This window comes from Vombatus ursinus, unplaced genomic scaffold (genome assembly GCF_900497805.2).
Source record: "Vombatus ursinus unplaced genomic scaffold, bare-nosed wombat genome assembly UNPS02014870.1, whole genome shotgun sequence".
NCBI classification, from domain to species: Eukaryota; Metazoa; Chordata; class Mammalia; order Diprotodontia; family Vombatidae; genus Vombatus; species Vombatus ursinus.
Genome location: NW_020954648.1, coordinates 1,807,642 through 1,827,263, shown reverse-complemented (window position 1 = coordinate 1,827,263; position 19,622 = coordinate 1,807,642). Strand labels below are relative to the sequence as shown.

The window sequence follows — 19,622 nt, the reverse complement described above, 5'->3', positions numbered from 1 at the left end:
GCTCCAGTCCCCATCTACTATGCCATACTGCCCCTCAATCTTTATTCCCTGTCATCTAATAATTCCCTTCTTGTTATTTAGTTGTTTTTCAGAAATGTCCAACTCTTTATGACCCCATTTAAAATTGTATTGGAAAAGATACTGGAGTGGTTTGCCATTTCCTTCTCCAGCTCATTTTATAGATGAAGAAATTGAAGCAAACAGGATTAAATGACTTGCCCAGGGTCACACAACTAGTTTGTGTCAGAAGCCAGATTTGAATTCAGGACGATGAGTCTTCCTGACTCTAAGCCCAATGTCCTATTCACTGCATCACCCAGCTGCCTAGCTATTTATATAGAGGTATCCTCTTACTGGGAAATGTCATGGTCTTTCTTACACTGCCAAAAAGGTCGCCATAATGGTCTAGAGGATGAAGCATCAGGCTAAATGTCAACACATTGATATTCTATCTGCTCCTCAATTGATGTTCACTATGACTTGAGGCAAACTCCTTCTTCAACCTGGCTGTCCCTTTTTCTGCCTTCCACAGTTCAAAGGCAGGAAGAAAGGGATCTTTCTTGTAACTCCTTTTCTACCCTTGACATCACAGAGATTTCAGAGTTGTATAGTGGGAGAAGACTGTTGCATGGGAGTCAGACTACCTCTGTGTCAGTCTTACCTGGAATAACTCACTTAACTCTCAGTGTCCCGGTTTCTTCATCTGTAAAGCAGATATGACAACAGTTTCTGATTTGCCTGATTTAAGGGGATGAGCAGAAAAGATAAGTAGATGATAGAGAGAAAGCAGTTTGAAGTAGAATACACATAGAAGTGGTATGGTGGTTTGAGGATCGTCTATTTAGCTCTGGGAGTGACTTAGATGTCATTTTGTTCCCTCATTTTGCAGGCAAAGATATTGAGGCCAAGAGAAGGGAAAAAACATGTCCAAGGGCATGAGCTGGAACTTGAACTCTTATCCTCTGTCTCCAGATCCAGTGATCTTTCCCCATCTACAAAATGGGAATAATAATCACACCTACCTCCCAGGGTTGTTGTGAGGATCAAATAAAATAATAATTTCAAAGTGCTTAGCACAGTGCCTGGCCACATAAACGTTAGTTGCCACTATTATTTTTATTATTGATTATTTTTCCTCTGTCCCATTAGAGTGATGAGATTCTACAATAAGGCACCCAAAGGGAAGAGCAATTGTAATCTTCAATATTGGGAGCACGTTGTAGGATGGATACTGAGTTTGCTTATCTTTCTGGGATAACTTGAGTGCAGATCTAACTAGAGTCAGGGGAAAGAGACAACCTCACCAAGTGGACAAATCTCTCACCATTATCGGGCTAACCAACTCAACCTACTGTAGAAGAGCTCAGTAGTGCAGATGACCTCTAAATGTCTCTTCCACACCGATGACTCTGACCATCGTGGGGGGAGGAGAGCCTATATAGTTCTGCATTCGGAGGCTTGAGAACTCCATCCACACTCATGCACACCTGCACACCCACCTTCACACAAACACCCAGACAGGGCATGGGGCACTCCGGCATTAATGACAGAGCATGTCCCAATCTCACGGGAGTCTGCGCTGCCTGGGATTAAGAATGGCCATATGAACTGGCTCTGAAATGCTTTGCCGCTGGATAAACTGTCTGTGCTGATTGGAATCAATTGAGGTAATTGTGAAGATGCACAGCAAGTAATTGGGAATCTCCTGCTTGTTACTGACTGGTTTCTGTACCAAATGAATTGACATGCTGTAGCTGCTGCCTTCCTGGTGCAGTGGCAAGGCACAGATTGGAGTCAGAAGACACAGGTGTAATTCCCATTCCTACCACCTCCTTCTCTTGTGATCTTGGGCAAGTCATCCCCTCTAGGTCTCAGTTTTCTCTTTAAATGGCCTCCAAGGTCCTTCCTATGATTCCTCTTTCTTCATTGCCTCTCAGCCTTTGCTGGCATCCGGGAAATCCACCAATGGGTCCAAGTAGAGCTTAAGATGAAGAAGAGAGAAACTACTCTAATTCTTCTTTCTAGCAACCTTAATTAGACCCATGGAGGGCTAGAGCCATAATGATCCTTAGAGATCATCTCATCCCTAGAGGTGAGAAAACTACTACCCAAGAAGAAAAAGTGATTTGCCTAAGGCCCTACAGTGAGTTAGTGGCAACTCTGAGACTTGAACCGCTCTTCCCATTCATATGGAAGATCTCTTGCTCCGTAACATGCTGCCCTTCCCCAAAGTGGAGAAAAATTCCAGTTCATCCTCTTTCCCACTTCCATCCCTCTATCTAGTAGATTCTTTATTAAGACATACAATTCATAATTTGAGGAGAGGCCAAACTAGAAGACCTCAAAAGTCCCTTCCAACTCTTACATACTTGGCACATCAATTCATGTCTCTGAGACTTCATTTTTTCATTGGTTTTTGAGCAGTAGAAAGAGATTGCTGTTCAGTCATTTCAGTTGTGTCTGACTCTTGGTGACCCTATTTGAGGTTTTCTTGGCAGAGATACCGGAGGTGTTTAAAATTTCCTTTCAAGCTCATTTTTCAGGTGAGGAAACTGAGGCAAACAGGGTTAATTGACTTGCCCAGGGTCACACAACTAGTGTCTGAGGCTGGATCTGAACTCAGGTTTTCCTGACTCCAGGCCCAGTACTCTGTCCACTACACCACCTAGCCATCCAAAAGAAAGAGTACTGAAGTCAAAAGGCTTGGGTTAAAACCCTACGTAACAATAATAATGATAATAGCTAGCATTTGTATCACCATGTGCCAGGCACACTATGGACTTTACACATATTACTTCATTTGATCCTCATGACAACCCTAGGAGGTGGAAGTTATTATTATCCCTATTTTACAGTTGAGGAAATGTATTTCTACTATTTGTGTGACATTGAAAACATCATTTAAACTCACTGTGCCTCAGTTTCCTCATCTGTAAAATTAAGAGGTTGGACCAGATGGTATCTAAGATTCCCTTCAACTCTAAATCTATAATTCTATCATCTTTACACAGGACTGTTATAAGAAAAATGTTTGGTTGACCTTAAAGTGCCCTAGAAATGAGAGTTCTTTTCTTTTTTCCAAGGGGTGTAGGGGAGAGAAGGTTGCTGCATCATAGCTGTCTTCAAATACATGGAATGTTACATAGCAGTGAGATTCTAACTTGTTCTACTTGGCCCTAAAAGACAGAGCTAAGAGCAGTAGATGGAAGAATTAGTTTGAGGCTCAGTATAAGGAAAACATTTCCTTATAATTAGAGCTGCCCCAGAATAGAAAGGGATGCCTTTTGGGGACTGGATTCCCTTCACTGGAGAGCTTCAAATGGAGGCAGAATGATCAGCCTATCAGTGATGTTATAGAGGAGTTTCCTGTTCATGGTGTGGAGTTCCAGTGGTTAGCAGTAGAACCTCAGGTCTGAGTTTCTACAATTCTGTAACTAGAAGGGAAAGCAAGTTGGAGAAACTTGACCATGGAGCACATGCCTCTCCATCCTTCCCACCCTCAAATAGCCCTAGTGAGGAGTTACTATTATGTCTGAAGCTCTCAAACATGTGTGAGGTTGACTTGGGTCCAGGTCTCAGACAATTGCTATATCAGAAATGCAGCCTAAGCTGTCTTGGAGAGGCTTTATAATCACAGCCTCACCTGTAGAAGGCTGATACTCCCTCTCCCCCCTCCCCCACCAGGGAGCTATCAAGCAGGTAGAGGGAGAAAATGTAGAGGCCACACCCACATTTTCTTGCTGTCTTCCCACTTATTAGAATACTAGGAGAGACATGTAGGCACATATCTACAACGGAGAAGTCTCCCCAGGATCCCAAACAATGCAGCCACATTCTCCCTGAGCTCTAGAGGCTTACCTGGGTCTAAGTCTCTCTTCATAATCGGATCTACCAAAAGTTTCCACAATTGGATCAGAGATTTAGAACTGGAAGGGATGTCACCAATTAACTAATCCAAAGCCCTCTTCTCCCAGATGAGTGAACTGAAGCCCACAGAGGTTAAGTGACATTACATATTCACATAATTGAGTGAGGTCCCATATTCAAACAATAAGCATTTATTAAGCACCATACTGTGTGCTAGTCACTGTGCCCATTACACAGGTAGAAAATAGCAAGGCCAGGATTCAAATCCAGCCTTCTTTCCACTTCACCGTTGCTGACAGCAGCTACCATTCTCCTTCCTATAATCTCCTGTTGCACACAGCCCCTACATACCAGTAATGGTGCTGCTTATAGCAATCTCCACCATCACCCATAGCCATAGTGCTACTGGCTCTAACCCCACCCCTGATTATGGTTTTTATGGGGATCAGGATGTTGAGGAGACTCAAACTCATGCCATATAAAAATTGGTTGAGGAACCTGAGAATTTTGCTTTGAGAAAAGAAGTCTTAGTGGGGAGTGGTAGTGAGGGAGACATACTTGTTTTCAAGCATTTGGGGGGCAGAGAGATTAGCTTTATATTGTGTAATACTTGACTCTCCCACGTATTATTTTTTCTTGATCTTCATAATGATTCTTTGAGGGAGGCAGGGTGGTGTTATTATCTCCATTTTATATATGGACAAAGGCTTGGAAATACAAATAAGAAAGCAAGACAGACCCTGCCCATTAAAATGTAAGTGCCATAAGAATAGGGACTGTTCCATTATTCGTTTTTTTTTTAAAAAATATCTGTCCCCAGCACCAAGCACAGTGCCTGACAAATAATAGGCCGTTAAATGTTTAATCATTGATTGGTTACTATCAAGAAGCTCACAGTCTAATAGAAGGAAACAACATATATTAGAGGTTCAGCTGCAGGTCAGATGGAAAGGCCCAGTGGTTTTTAGGCAGATGGTAGGTAATGCATCATCTTTAATGCCATTTCCATCGCTAAAAACCAAATCTGTTTCTGAGGTTGAAACATTTGATAATGCCAAGGACTAGGGTGGCAATAACTTTCTTTTTCTGTGGCTGCTGAGGAGGCAGGGGCTGTAAGAAATATTTGTAAAGCACTTGGCATAGTGCCCGGCACACATTAGGTACTTAATAAATGCTTCTTCTCTCTCCTCAGTATGACATCTGCAGAGGGAGTGCCCAGATCTCCGGGTTTGTTGCCCTGGGTGATGGCATCAGGGGCCAAGCTGGAATCAGGGACAATGGCCCCGGGAGGAGGGGTGCCTCCATTTCTAGGGCTCTTAGTGACAGGGTCCTGTGCTGCCTTCACCGTGACTTAAGGGGAGATGGTGGTCAAGGTGATGGTAGTGGTTTGGGCTTCTTGGCATGTGCTACTTCCTTGGGATACATTGCTGCTTCTGAGAGGTTAAATAGGTTTATAGGTTCATACTATTTATATCATGAAGGGACCTAAGAGAATGTCTAATCTACCTTCCTTATTCTATAGCTTGGAAGGGTAAGTTGCCAAAGGTTATTGTAAATATTGGAGATGGGATTTAAACCTCCCCTGTCTGGCACCAGACTAAATGCTCTTTCCTTTACACCAATGATGGATCTGCCAGGCTAGTCGTAAGTAATAACCGGAAGGCAGTTAAGCTACCAGTTAGGTGAGGTAGGAAAGAAAACCAAGTCAAAGCAGCCTCCATCTTCCTTTTAGGGTTTTCCCCAAGGAAAATAGCGAGGACTCAAATCTTCTGGAGAATACAATGTGATTCACTGAACCAGCCTCCAGGTGGCTCAGAGGAACCCCTTAAGAGGCATCTAGCCTTATATTTATACCTTAGAGTTTCATAAGAATTCTGCAGGTGTCCACGCATCTCAAGTGATTTCTTTGAATACTTACTGCAAAGTCTTCTAAACTTTGTACTAATGATAGGATTGGAATAAAGACTGGATCTGTTATTTCGTTGATGTAGGGAATTTCCAGATATTTAAATAGCACCAACTATGTGCCAGGCTAAATGCTTTACAAACATTATCTCTTTTAAACCTCACAACAACCTTAGAAGGTAGGTGGTGCTGTTATTATTTCCTTTTTACAGTTGAGGAAACTGAGGCAGACAGAGGTGAGGTGATTGCTTAGTGACTGTCTGGGCTTGGATTTGAACTCAGGTCTTGCTGCCTAGCTGATTAGCTGCTAGCTGGTAGAACCTCCCTTCACCAATGCAGTTCGATCCCCTTGTCTGAAATGTATTTGTTATTGTTGTCATTTTTTTTTCAGTCTGTGTGACTCTCTCTATGACACCATTTGGGGTTTTCTTGGCAGAGATACTAGAATAGTTTGCCATTTCCTTCTTCAGCTTCTTTTACAGATGAGAAAACTGAGGCAAACAGGGTTAAGCAACTTGCCCAGGGCCATATAGCTAGTAAGTGTCTGAGGCCAGATTTGAAGTCAGGAAAGGGAGTCCTCCTGATTCCAAGCCCAGTGTGTCACCTAGTTGTCCCCTGAAATTTATAGTATTAGATGATTGCCTAGAGAGCACTCAGTTGTTAAATGAGTTAAATATTAAATATGGGGTCAAACAACCAGTATGTGTTAGAGGCAAGACTTGAACCCAGATCTTCCTAGCTTCTAGATAAGCTCGCTTTCCACCATGGCCAGACTGAGATTTGTATCTCATTTCTAGCAATTTGTCCAAGCACTTTGCATGATAAACATTTCCTATGAGTCTCACAACAGCCTTGTGACTTTAATGGTAAGCTCCTTGAGGGCAGGTACTTCTGCACTCTAGTCTTTGTATTCTCAACACTACATACAGTAGGTGTTTGTTGAGTTGATAATGCTTGTTGAGTTGAAGAAAAGCATTATCATCTCCATTTTATAGATGAGGAAACTGAGACTCACAAAGACTACATAACGTGCCCATGGCCCCATAGCTAGGAAATGTCAGAGGCAGAATTGGAATCCAGTTCTAAGTTGGACACTTTATCCACTGCATCAAGCCTGTCTCTCTTTGTAGTGGAGCTAACCATTTTCTTCCTATTTAAACTTCACCAGAATTGCAGAAACAGCTGATCACTGTCTTCCTTATCATCAGTTCCCCAAGATTTGAAGATTATGTTTTTTTTTAAACCACCATGTTTTCTCTACTCTGTTTTTTCTCTCAAGGTTCTCTTTAGAGCCTTCTCATTGTCTTGGCTACTCTTCACTGCCCTCTTGCCATACTTTTTCCCCCTCCCCGAAGCACACATCTCCAATCTGACTAGAACACTCCGAGCCAAGGTTCTGACCAACATCAAACGAAATGGATTTGGGGTCATCTTTGGGCGGAGAAGATGGATGGCTACTCCGATGCCCAACACCCCAACGAGCTAGAAGCTCAGCACATGACACAGGAGTCAGCAGTGACTGCTCTGCTTTGCATGCCCCACCTGGCAGGCTCACCTGGGACCTGAGCAAGAGTGCAGCTTCACCCCCTTTCTAAGTAGGAATTTGCTGGCTGTCCGTTGACGCTGGGAGTTAATATTTCCATCACTGTACTTAGGAATTAATTTCGAGAGAACGTAATCACCACCTCTCTCCTCGTCTCTCACCCCTTTCCCTTCTCCCTTCCTCTCCCTTCTAATTTTCCACTTGGCTGGGGATTCTCCTTCAGTGAAAGTTCAGATTTAGGGGAGGGCCAAGGGAGCTGCTTCATTAGAGAGGATAATCTCATTGGAACCACTGACTTGAATAATAACACCTTCAGTAGGGCCCAGGAGCCTGGTTTCCTGGAGGTTTTTAAGCACCTTGGACTACGGGGCTAGGAAGAGCTGAGAGGCAGGAGAAGGCAGAGCAAGGCGAAGGAGGGAAAGAGAACCTCAGTGAGTAGCAAGTCTAAGTAGTGTTGCCTCTGCGTCTAGGGCCCCGAAGGGGTCTTTTCTCTGGTGCCTGCTCTCTCAATTACTATTAGCTAGTGTGATTGGGATATACATGTGTAGATTTGATGTTATTTCGGAAAGCTTTTTGGAGTCTCTCTGAGCCTTGGTTCCCCCGCCTAGAAAATGGGTAGATTAATCTCCTCCCTTGCCCCCACCTGGCCTCCCACAGTGGAGGAAATTACCTTAGGGAAGCAGCTGGAGCTCCTTGAGGAAAAAAAATGACTTTTTTAAAAGCACCTCAAAATCATGAATGAACCCTTTCCACATTCCCTAGCTCTCACTCAAAGGATTCAGAATTAATTTTCCTTGGTAAGCCCGTGTGTTTAGCATCTTGACAGACGCCTTAAGATATCAGAAAGGATCCATTCTTCCTACTTCATTATCACATCACACTTAAGGTCAATTGTCTGTACTTCTCAACACTTCTGACCTCCCCTTTTATAGGCTCCTGAGAGAGAGTGGAAATGTCAAAACATGCCTGGAACTGACCTTAAACCTGATATTCTTCTACTTGGGTAGCTTGCTTCCCTGTGCCTCTCTTGGACTCCTAATAAGGAATCTGAAAGGCTATTCATAGACGCTGCTAATGCCTCTCTTCCTCCCCCTGTCCTCTCCTTTTCTCTCTGTCTCTGGAGTTTACCATCTCTCTGGACAAAAAGAAGAGAACTCTCACTAGTTCTTCCCTACCTCCCCTCTCTAGGCTGGGTGGAAAGTTTGGCTTTGTTCTGGGTTCTGACTTAGAATTGAGGAAAGCAGGGAATTGACCAATGCTTGAGGCTGTAGATTAGCATGAATGGCTGGCTGGCTGGCTGGCTGGCTGGATGGATGAAAAAGCATTTATTAAGTGCTTACTACGTGCAGAGTACTGTGGTAAATGCTGGGGATACACATAGAAAGGCAAGAAGGTCCCTGCTCTCAAAGAGCTCTCATTCTAACAGAGGGAGAGTAAGACATGTAGGAGGATTGAGCTACAAGTTGGATGGCAGGTTCCTTAGGTCCTTCAGATACAGATGCAAAGCATATAGTAATGCAACTTTTGTAATGTCATTTCCATGAATAAAACCCTATCTATTTCTGTTGTTGAACCACTTGAAAGGGCAGAGGACCCTAATGACAGCAGCAACTTCCAAGGGGAGCTCAGAGGGTTCTTGGGTAGTTCATTTTGTGGAGAAGAAGCTGGACTAAGTAAAGTTCCCCCTCCCCAAATTCCCTTACAGACCATTGGACTAGTAAAGAATAGGACAGCGCTAGGACCTACTAAGAGAATACCCGTGAACCTCTTGAGGGAGAAAATAAGAGGATACCAGTGGCTCCTCTCTTTTGATCTTGATGCTCATTTTACCATTTGGGTTGATGTTAGGTCCAGGAGTAGCTCCATTTTCTCTCTTCACGATTTAATCAGAGACACTTTGCAGACCAGTTTATTGCACTTGGAAATGGGAACTTCAAAGTTGGGGAGTCAGTGAATAATTTAAAGCCACACCGGCTCTCCTGGGCTCACTGTTAATGGGCATAATAACACTATTAATAGCAACGTCAGCTGCAGACACCCTGGAAAAGTCCATAATATCAGCTTAATGGCTAAAGGTAATGGAGTTCTCTGGACAGGAGCTGGCCTGTTAAATTAACTCCACAGACTTTTAGGCAGTCAGTGTTGCCTCTATCAATCTGCTAGACAATGTACTTCAGGTGTCAGTGTTAAGATCCGACCTTTCATCTTCTGGGCAGGAAGGCCTAGCAGAGGCTTTGGTGTAACCTGGAAGACTCCTCCTTCAAAAAGCCACAGTGATCCTCAAAAGACTGCAAAACAGTGTTTGGGAGGAAAAGTAATTGGAACGATTTAGGCTGGGAAAGAGAAGATATCAAAGCAGGTTTCGTGAGCAGGAAGGGCTAATGTATGTAGGTCAGAGCAGAGGAAAATGGACTGCAATTGCAACAAGGGGATTTGCCACCTACCTTCCAATCAAGAAACTTCAGCATGATTGTTTTTCCTCTTCATTGTCCTTCATTCTACACATCCAGTTTATTGCTAAGTGTTCTTGCCCCAACTTTCACATCATATCCTGAATATGCCTATTTTCTTCTATCCTCTTAGTGTCAATTTTAGTATCTAATTCTCCAGGCTCCCTACTTCTCCGTAGACCTCCACATTGAGGCCAGGGTTGCCTTCAATAGCCTGTGTAGCCTGTCTCCCAGCTATTTTAAATGGAGAATTCCTGAACCACCATAGATTAGGGCTGAAATCCTCACCATCTATTTCAAAGCCCTTCCCAGTTTGGTGTGGGCTCCAAAGTGGCACAGTGAAAAATGTATAAAATCAACATTGAATTTGCAGTCAGAAGACCTGTTTTCAAATTTTAGTCCTATCACTACCTGTGTGACCTTAGGCAAGTTACTTAACGTTTCTTAGCCTCAGTTTTTCCATCAATAAAATGAGAGGTTTGGATTGGTTGAGCTCTACAATCCTTTATAATTTTAAATCTTGTAATCATGGTCAAGACCCTCATCCTATCCCTTCTATCCTTCTAGGAAAATACACTCATTCAATTATCCCACCAAAGATACTGGAACATAATTCTAATGTGAAACATTCCCCCAGGCCACATCTTGAAAGCACCTCTCCTGACAAACTGACTAGGCTCTCTGCTACCTCTTCTTAAAAAGCTTCCCCCAGCTAATTAAAAGAGAGTAGATGATTCCTCCCAATCCCTTTCCCTCTCCTTGTATAGTGCTAAGGCCTCCTCTCACCATTTGTGAGATTACTGTGCTGCTTTTCCTGCTGTTGATGAATTGTGTCTGACTCTTTGTGAGCCCGTTTGGGATTTTCTTGGCAAGGATACTGGAGTGGTTCACTATTTCCTTCTCCAGATCATTTTACCGGTGAGGAAACTAAGGCAAACAGGGTTAAGGGACTTGGGCAGGGTCACACATCTACTAAGTGTCTGAGGACAGATTTGAACTCAGGAAGATGAATGTTCCTGACTCCAGGCCTGGCACTCTATCCATTGTGCCACTAACCTACCCTGTGTTGCTTATACCTAACGAAAACATGACAGAATCCCACTTTAAATGGATTTGTATAGGTGTGACAAAATGAGAAGAGTGGGGAGAAAATGCTAGACAGAGTCAGAAGACCTAAATTTTACTCCTGGCTCTGTTCTTTCCAATTAATATATGATTACTATATTAATATATGAGCTTGAGCAAGAGTTTCTCCGTAAGATGGGTAAAATAATACACTATCTACATCAAAAGACTGTTGTATGGATGTAACAAGTATGTGGAAAAGGCTTCGTCAACAAAAAAAACACTATCTAAATGTAAGGTAATATTACCATTTTTTATATACTGAGATCAAACCACCTCCCCTAAAATACAGTAAATCCCTAGTCATATTAGCCTAATATAATGCAGACTCTAAAATGGTGAGAGCCTTGTTTACAGCACCAACATAATAAACAGCTCCCCCATGTATTATTTATTCATTTGTGCAATGCTCATTCATTCTTCTGTGGAGCCTTAATATGACTTCATCACTGTTATCCGTCTCGGAGGGATGGGTCTTCATCTGTTTAACTTGCCTCGGACAATACCTTGTGCGCTACCGCACGCAGATGGGCATCAGACATGTACTTTAGTGAGCGTTATAATTATATTATAAACACTACATAGATTTTCATTTATCTTCGCCCTTCAGCAGTCCCCACTTGTCATACCCTCTGCAAAGCCCCAATCTACCAAGAAATTTGGACTCCTTTCCTTCTGTCATATTAAGTTGCCCACTGCTTTGTGTCTCTCCCCAGATGTACCAGGAAGGAGCGGTGTGAGAGATCCAGGGAACCTCGCAGGTTTGCCTCCGAGATGAAGCAGTGTGTCCGTCTGACGGTGCATCCTAACAACATCTCTGTCTCACAGTACAATGTACTGGTAAGGAAGGGCCAAGGAACTTGGAGGAGGGAATCTGGAGAGTTTTTCTTAAAATCTTGGTCTTCAAAGAGAAATTTCAGCGTAGGATAGCTCCAAAAGACTTAACTCTAAACATGGCCACCAAGCAACAAGACTCGCTCTTAGCCAAACTTATCTCACCTAATGTATTGAACAATGCTTCACAGAGAGCTCTTAAAAAACCTTTGTGAATCAACTAAATGAATGAATGTTGAATAGAAGCAGCATTATCTAGAGTGTGGTCTAGAGTCTTCAGGGGGCCAGTGAAGGAAAACTAAAGAGTGAGTGCCCATACTACAATATGGGAACCACCAAAATTCTCATTAAAGGTAGGACAGTGGTTTCCTCCTCAAGGGATACAGTATGTAGGAGATGGAGGAGAAGGTGGTGGTGGTTCAATAGGGATGGGGAAGGAGTGACTATAAGTGTCAGGCAATAGTACCTTACCCCTTCTTTGTTCATTTTTCCTGAGGATCAGGCTTCTTACTGGGGCTCCAATTCCCAAGGGTTAAGTTCTATTCCATAGATTTTAGGTTCTTAATACACTTCTCTCTCTTACTCTGTCCCTTTTTGCCCTACTCCTCTTTCTACATTCCTTGTTGTTGTTTTTTCCCTCTCTTGGTTTGATTGCATATTCTTTCTTCTCTTTATCTCTTTTCCATTTTCTCTTCTATTCCCCTCTCTTCTCTTTCCCTCCTTTCATCCATTTTAATTTTTTATCTCCTCTTTTTTCTCCTACCTGTTTTCCACTTTCATTTTCTCCTTCTATTCTCATTTCTCTACCTTTTTTCTATTTTCTTTCTCACTTTTTTCTTTTTACCTCTCCTCTCTTTTCCATTTTCCTTTTCTTTCTTCTTATCTTTCCCTATCCCTTCTGCATTCACAGTTGGTCTTGGAGACCTATAATGTCCCAGAACTGTCAGCTGGTGTCAATTGTACCTTTGAGGACCTATCTGAGATGGACGGCCTAGTGATGGGCAACAAGATCCAATGCTATTCCCCTAAAGCTAAGGAAGTGCCTCAGATCATCACTGAGAATGGTGAGTGACTTCTAACATGGCTTCCATCTATATACACTACCCCCTCTCAGCCAGGCCTGGCAGGAGAAACTGGGGTACTTCTCTTTTCCCAAGCTGGGGGAAAATGGAAGCCAGTAAAAAGAGCCTGATGGGATGGGTGTGGTAAGAGAGAGAATAAGGTGTCCTTCCATGACTGTATAAATCTGAGCCTGGGAACCTCCCTACCTTTGGCCCCTCTTTTGTAGTCAAAACCAGTGCTTGTGACTGAGTGAGGACCTTTATACTCAGTAGAGTTATGAGACGAAAGGAATCAGGGAAAGTATTCTAGGATATAGCTTGGAGTGGATATAGGGAAGCGCAAAATCAGGACCTGGAAAAATCATGGCAAATGGCAGCCTGAGTATAGGGCTAAGATTTTGGGGCTTGGTACTAGTGTCAGTCTTCTCTGCCTTCTGTCTGTACAACTGGGCAGTTACTCCCAGGGATACCCCTTACACTGCATCCCTTACAGAACTGCGCCACTGCCTATTATCAGCCAACAGTGCAAGGGACCAGGAAGGAGGGGAAGAAGGGATTGGAAAGAGCATCTCTCAAAGCTAGCAATGGATAAAACTGACCTGGGCAAATTAATTCCATGTTGTCCCTCCCATTTAGACTTGTCAAGTTTCCTTTATGCTGATTGATTAATGAGGCTCTTTGGGAAGGAGGAGAATCTGGGGTTGAGGGGGAGGGCCCCAGGGTCATCTCTGTGAATTAAACATGGGTTCCACTTCTGGCAATGGCACCAGCTGATGATTTTCTATGATTCCTGTTCCAGACAGAACCCTCAGTCCAGGGACATTAGGAGGGGATGGTGGGAAAGGATCTATGTTCATAGATATTTTGTGTGTATATATGTATATGAATTCAAGTATGTGTAAAAAAAATAAACTTTTTGCTTTCTTATAGTAGAGCACACCCACTAAAGTTCTATTCTGATGCATCATCATGAGCCAGGGTTCTCAAAGGCTATGGCTGCAAAACATACCATGGTCTGTACATTGTGGTATAGTGAAAAGATTATTAGCTCTCTAGTCATAGGACCTAGGTTCAAATTCTATTAATGATGCTTACTAGCTGTGTGACCTTGAGCAAGTCTCTTAACCTCCCTGGGCCTCATCTTCCTCATTTGCCAGATGAGGATGGGGAACAAGTGGACTGCATAGCCTCTGGGGTCCCCTCCAGATTTAGATCTCTATTTCAAGCCCAAAAGTCTTATGATCATAAATTTCGAGGGATTTTTGAGGGAAGCTTTGAGTATGGCAAAGCCAGGTGGAGTCACAGTGCATAGAGTACCAGGCCTGGAATCAGGAAGACTCCTCTTCCTGTGTTCATATCCGGCCTCAGACACATACTAGCTATGTGACCCTGGGCAAGTACTTAACCCTGTTTGCCTCAGTCTCCTCATCTGTAACATGAGCTAGAGAAGGAAATGGCAAACCACTCCTGTATTTCTACCAAGAAAACCCCAGAAGGGGTCACAAAGAGTCAGACATGACTAAAAATGACTGAACAAAAAAAAATTGAGTACGAGATTAGGGATGGATTCACTATTTGTCGTCTGAGCTCCTGCCTAGCTAAGTTAGATGACGTCATTGGGATATAGGGTAATGATGGAATTTTTGTTTGGTTTTTGTTTTTCTTTTTGTCAGAGCTACTCTCAAAGGTCATGCTTAGATTACAGAGTAGGGGTTCTTACCTTCTTTTGTGACATGGACTGTCCCCCCACTTTGGAAATCTGGTGAATCCTATGGACCCCTTCTCAAAGTAATGTGTTTTAAATAATTCATGGAAAGGCTAAATTTCAGGCAGGAATTAATGAAAATAAAGATGTATTTCCCCCTCCAATTCATACACCCCCTGAAATCTGTCTATGGACCCCCACCCTTATTATAGAAAAAGGAGGATCTGCTTTTAGTGAAGGGATTGACTCTACTGACAAACTGCCAGGTCCTTGACGTGTTAGGGTATTTTGAAGTTTCTCATGGCAACTGTGAGATTGCACACCTTCATCCATTTGGATCAAGTCCGTGTCTAAATGAATCAGAAGTGTCCCCGTATCTCTCTGTGTGTATATCTACGTGGAGAAATGTGTGATCCCTTTGGTAGATCTGTGGTCACTGTGTATATGTCTACAGTGCTATGATGTGCATATAAATATATTTGTGTGTGTTATTGTGTTTCTTTGTACACATATGGGGGCAAACAAGCTTCTAGACCATCTAGAATCAAAGGAGGAGATTAAATAAAAACAGAAATAGAGTTTTGAAGCTGTCCTTGGGAAGGTCGTTACCCACAGAATGAATGAAAGAACCTGAGTTGTATAAATGGCCCTAAAATGATTTGACTTTTATAGGGTTTATTCCCTGAGAGCTCATTGAGACCCCACCTCTATCAATAAAGGTAGAATCCAGCTTCAGAATATACCTGTATTTCATGCCATGATTGGTTGAGAAGATTTAAAGGGCCCCAGCCTTCCTGTCTTACTCTAGGCTGACTCTTCCCTTCCCAGGGGACCACCACATTGTTCAACTGCAACTCAAGTCTAAGGAGACAGGCATGACCTTTGCCAGCACCAGTTTTGTCTTCTACAACTGCAGCGTCCACAATTCGTAAGTTTCTCTCCAGCACTTCCCACCCTACTTCATTTTCTTTTCCCTTTGGGGAGGGGGGTTTGGTGAGAGAGGAGTGTGAGAGAGGAGGAAGGAGGGAGAGCCATGCACAGAGATCCATTCCTGGTTGTGGGAGAAGGTAGGAGTGGTGTTCCAAATCAGAGAGACCTCCTCTGCCACTTATTGAGTTAAGGGAGGTCCTCATCAACTGACTTCCACTATCCCCTGTGTAGGACTATAGAAAGCGAGAAATAACTGGATGAGGATCTCTAAGCTGCAGTATCATAGGAAGTCAGAGCTTGGCTAGTATAATTCTTCCTACTTGCTTTTCAGAAACGATGTAGGAGGCATCATAGTCAGTGGAAAGAGCACTGGATTTGATGCCAGAGGCCACAGATTCAAATCTCTGCTCTACCATTGACTGTGTGACCGTGGGCAAGTCATTTAACCTCTATGGGGGAAAAGTGGCTCTTCTGTAAGATGAGGGAGCTGGACTGGATGGCTTTGAAGGTCTATTACCCTAACAGTCCAATTGTGATTAGATGATGGAAATAGTAAAGGGAACTTTCTATTCTTATAAACACCCAAAACAATAGCATTAGATATCATTCATTCGAACCCAGAGAATGGAAGAAGCTTTCTTTTGGATTTAAAGTGTCCTACTAATATCCCTCTCCTCTTCTTTTTTGTCTCCGTTCAGGTGCCTGTCCTGTGTGGAGAGCCCCTATCGCTGCCACTGGTGCAAATACCGCCATGTCTGTACTCATGACCCCCAGACCTGCTCCTTCCAGGAGGGCCGAGTGAAGCTTCCTGAGGTAGGGCACCTTCAGGCAGCATAATGAGTGGTGGGTCGCAGGGGAAGCGTGAGACAAGCAAAACAAAACGGTCAGGGCTTTGCCCCTCCCTGAGCATCAATGGCCAACCAGTTCTGAGATGATGATGTCTCATGACCTGGTGCAGAAAAATCAAAAAGCAAGCATGTAGTGTTCTGCCCCTAAACTCAACCTGGCTCTCTTCTGGTCTGGGGAGGTTCAATTACACACAAATTCCACTCTCGCTTTGAACAAACCTGGTAGATTGAGTTCCACCCCCGTGGCTACTCTGGGACACCAGGTAAGCTACAAAGTCACTCCAGAGAACTGTGTGCATTCTCTACGAAGTTCTGGGGGGAGGAAGGGAACATGCAGTATTAGAGTACAATTATCAAGGCTGTGACTGTATACATAGTCCAACAAAGTTTATAATTTAATCCTCAGGCACCAGCAGGTGCATTGGGAATTGAAGGCTGGCGGTTACTGTCCCCATCACCATTCAACAACCTCCTCTAGGTTGCCATGAGACACTGGGGTTATAGTCAGAGGTGCCAGGAAGCAAGGGGTAGAGACAAGTGCCACATGTACAAGCTGGGCTTGTTCTGGATCTTCTCTCCAGTGGCCCCAACAGTCCTGTGCTCAACTGGAGGGGAGACTCAGCCTCTCAGGATATATAGCAAGGAAGTCTACACTGGACTTGGCCCAGTCTGGACTGGAACTTCCATAAGATAAAAGTCAAGCCTGACTATTTTTAAGGGAGTGGGAAGTAAAACACTATCTCTCTATAATTTGTCCTTTATGTTATTCATTGATTCATCCATCCATCAAGCATTTATTGAGTACCTGATAGCACTGTACTAAGCTCTGGTGATACACAGATAAAAAAAATGGCAATCCCTGACCTCAAGGAGCTTATGTTCTCTTTTGGAGGGAGGCAGAGTGGAGATACATGAACACAGGGAAGTATATGGCCATCTTAGTGATGCCAACATCCTCAGCATAGCCAAGAACAACCACACACTAGCAGGGGATGCCTATCGGTTTGGGGAAGAAATCCTCCAGCTTCCTCCTCCTCTTCTTCAGACAGCCCCCTCGCTACTCCCCGCCATGTTTTGCCCTGCCCTTGGGGACTGGCGGAATGACTGACTTACAGGGTAACCCCTCCTAACCTTTGGACTTGTGGCAGAAGAGCCACTGGAAGCAGAAGCAAGAAGTCTAGGTACCATGGAAGTGGCTGAGAGGGTAGAATTATGGCCTCCAGCACTGGTGCCCTCGTGCTGCAAGCCCTCTGAAGCTGCCATGGTGATGATGCATCTACCTCCCCAAGCTTTCAGGGCTGGGGGATAGGAATGGCTAGTTCTGCTGGTCTCAGAGGCATGACAAAATTTCCCTGGGGTTAAATAGGGCAAGGGAGATGTCTGCCCTATACCAGCAGGTATCCACCTCTACCAGCATCCTCATCTCAAAAGGGCTGATCAGGACAGTTCTACATTGCTATAATGCAAGGTAGAGAGTGGTGGGGCAAAGGAGATCCAAACAATTGTCTTTAGGGAAAATCTGAGAAGGGAGAGAATATTTTCATCTGCTGGGGATGGGGGAGTGGTCAGGGAAAGCTCTCTGGAGGAGGTGGCATTTCAAAATAAAGATGAAGAGGGCATACACTATATATATGTACTTATATGTGTATGTATGTATGTATGTATATATGTGTGTGTGTATATCACTATGTATATATATACATATGTGTGTGTGTGTATATGTATATATGTATATATATAAAGATGAAGTGGGAGTACATTTCACATCTTCTCACATCTCACATATCCATGATAATGTTCCTCTGTCTGGAACTGGAATCAGGGCTAAGAAATGTCCCTTCCTCATCCCCAGCCCTTCTCCTCCAATGCATGCATACACACATTCAATTCTTGGTTTATCTTGTTTTCTCATCTTTTCTGTAGTTGTTAAATATGTGCATATGTGTGTGTGTGTGTGTGTGTGTTTTTAAAGGGACAGGGAAAATAAATATGTGTGTACATCTATATATAGATGTATATACACATATATACATATATGTGTATATGCATATATTCCATATAAGAAAGTATATACACGTATGTATTTATATATACACGTATATATTTATATATACACACATACATAAATGTGTGTATGTATATGTTCCATAAAGAAAGAGTATGTGTACATATATATGTATATGTATATACACATACCTAGTCTGTGTGTGTATGTATATTCACCTATATATGGACTAATAGATAAAAAACAAAGAGAGGAGAAGGAAAAGAAGGAATGTGATAAAAGAGGAAGGAGAAACTGAAAGAGATCAAAGAAAAGGGATTTGAGAGTAGTGTAGCCATTTATATGTCTCACTATTTCTTCCCATCATATTGTATTTTTTTAACCAGATTTCACAGAGACCTTTGATGGCTTTTCAATGCTAGTATTGAAGAGTTCTTGGGGCAGCTAGGTGATAGAGTGGATAGAGCACCAGCCCTAACATCAGGAGGACCTGACTTCAAATCCAGCCTCAGACCAAACACTTGACACTTACTAGCTGTGTGACCCTGGGCAAGTCACTTAACCCTAATTGCCAAAAAAAAAAAAAAAAGAAAGAAAGAAAAAGAAAAAGAAAGAAAAGTTCTCTATGTTGTTTTCTGCTTAGAGCATATGTTCTTACAACAAGAGTGAGATAAAATCAAATCAAAGTATCACAGATTTAGAGCTGGAAGGGACATTAAAACTCCCATGGATCAATTCCTTAATTTTATGGGAGAGGACACTAAGTCTAGGGGGTGAAATGACTACAGTCACAAGGACTAAGTAGTGGAACAGAAATTTGAAACAGAGAACTAGGAGCCAGAGTTTTTCCTTTGAAAGCACTTCAGAGTGCTGTTTACCGATGTAAGTCAGCATTATTTATTTATTATAGTGGTCTATACCACTCAGAGCATCTGGTAAAGTACTTTGCCTAGTACAGATGCTTAGGAGAAATATAAAAATAGCATGCAGAAAACAAATCATTTTTTGATTAATCCCAGCCGGATTCACTATGGGAGACGGTACGGTGATGCTCTAAAAACAGCCCTGCAGTCAGAGCCCATGAACAAAATTAGACCCCCTTATTCTACTTCCCAGGTAGGATTCAGATTTTACTCTCCTATCAAGGGTGTGTAGCCTAGGCCATCATCACAAACACTGAGAGCATGGCACACCACTAGCCCTAGAAATGATTGCCCTGTCCTGATACCAGGAGGAAAGGGGCCGCTTGAGAGAGAGGAGGAGTCAATGAACATCCCTGAAAGTGAACTTGGATGAAATATCTACACACACACACACACACACACACACACACACACACACACACACAC

The 19,622-nt window shown here is 43.1% G+C and overlaps 1 protein-coding gene across 1 annotated transcript in view; it reads left to right on the top strand.

Annotated features, from left to right (window-relative positions):
* The window catches only part of PLXNA4 (plexin A4), a 627,680-nt gene that overhangs the window by 502,447 nt on the left and 105,611 nt on the right, over nt 1-19,622 (top strand). Inside the window, exons 6-9 of the mRNA XM_027842295.1 lie at nt 11,607-11,730; nt 12,635-12,788; nt 15,319-15,418; nt 16,119-16,233. Of these exons, the coding sequence (XP_027698096.1) occupies nt 11,607-11,730; nt 12,635-12,788; nt 15,319-15,418; nt 16,119-16,233 (493 nt within the window). The remainder of the gene's footprint in view (nt 1-11,606; nt 11,731-12,634; nt 12,789-15,318; nt 15,419-16,118; nt 16,234-19,622) is intronic.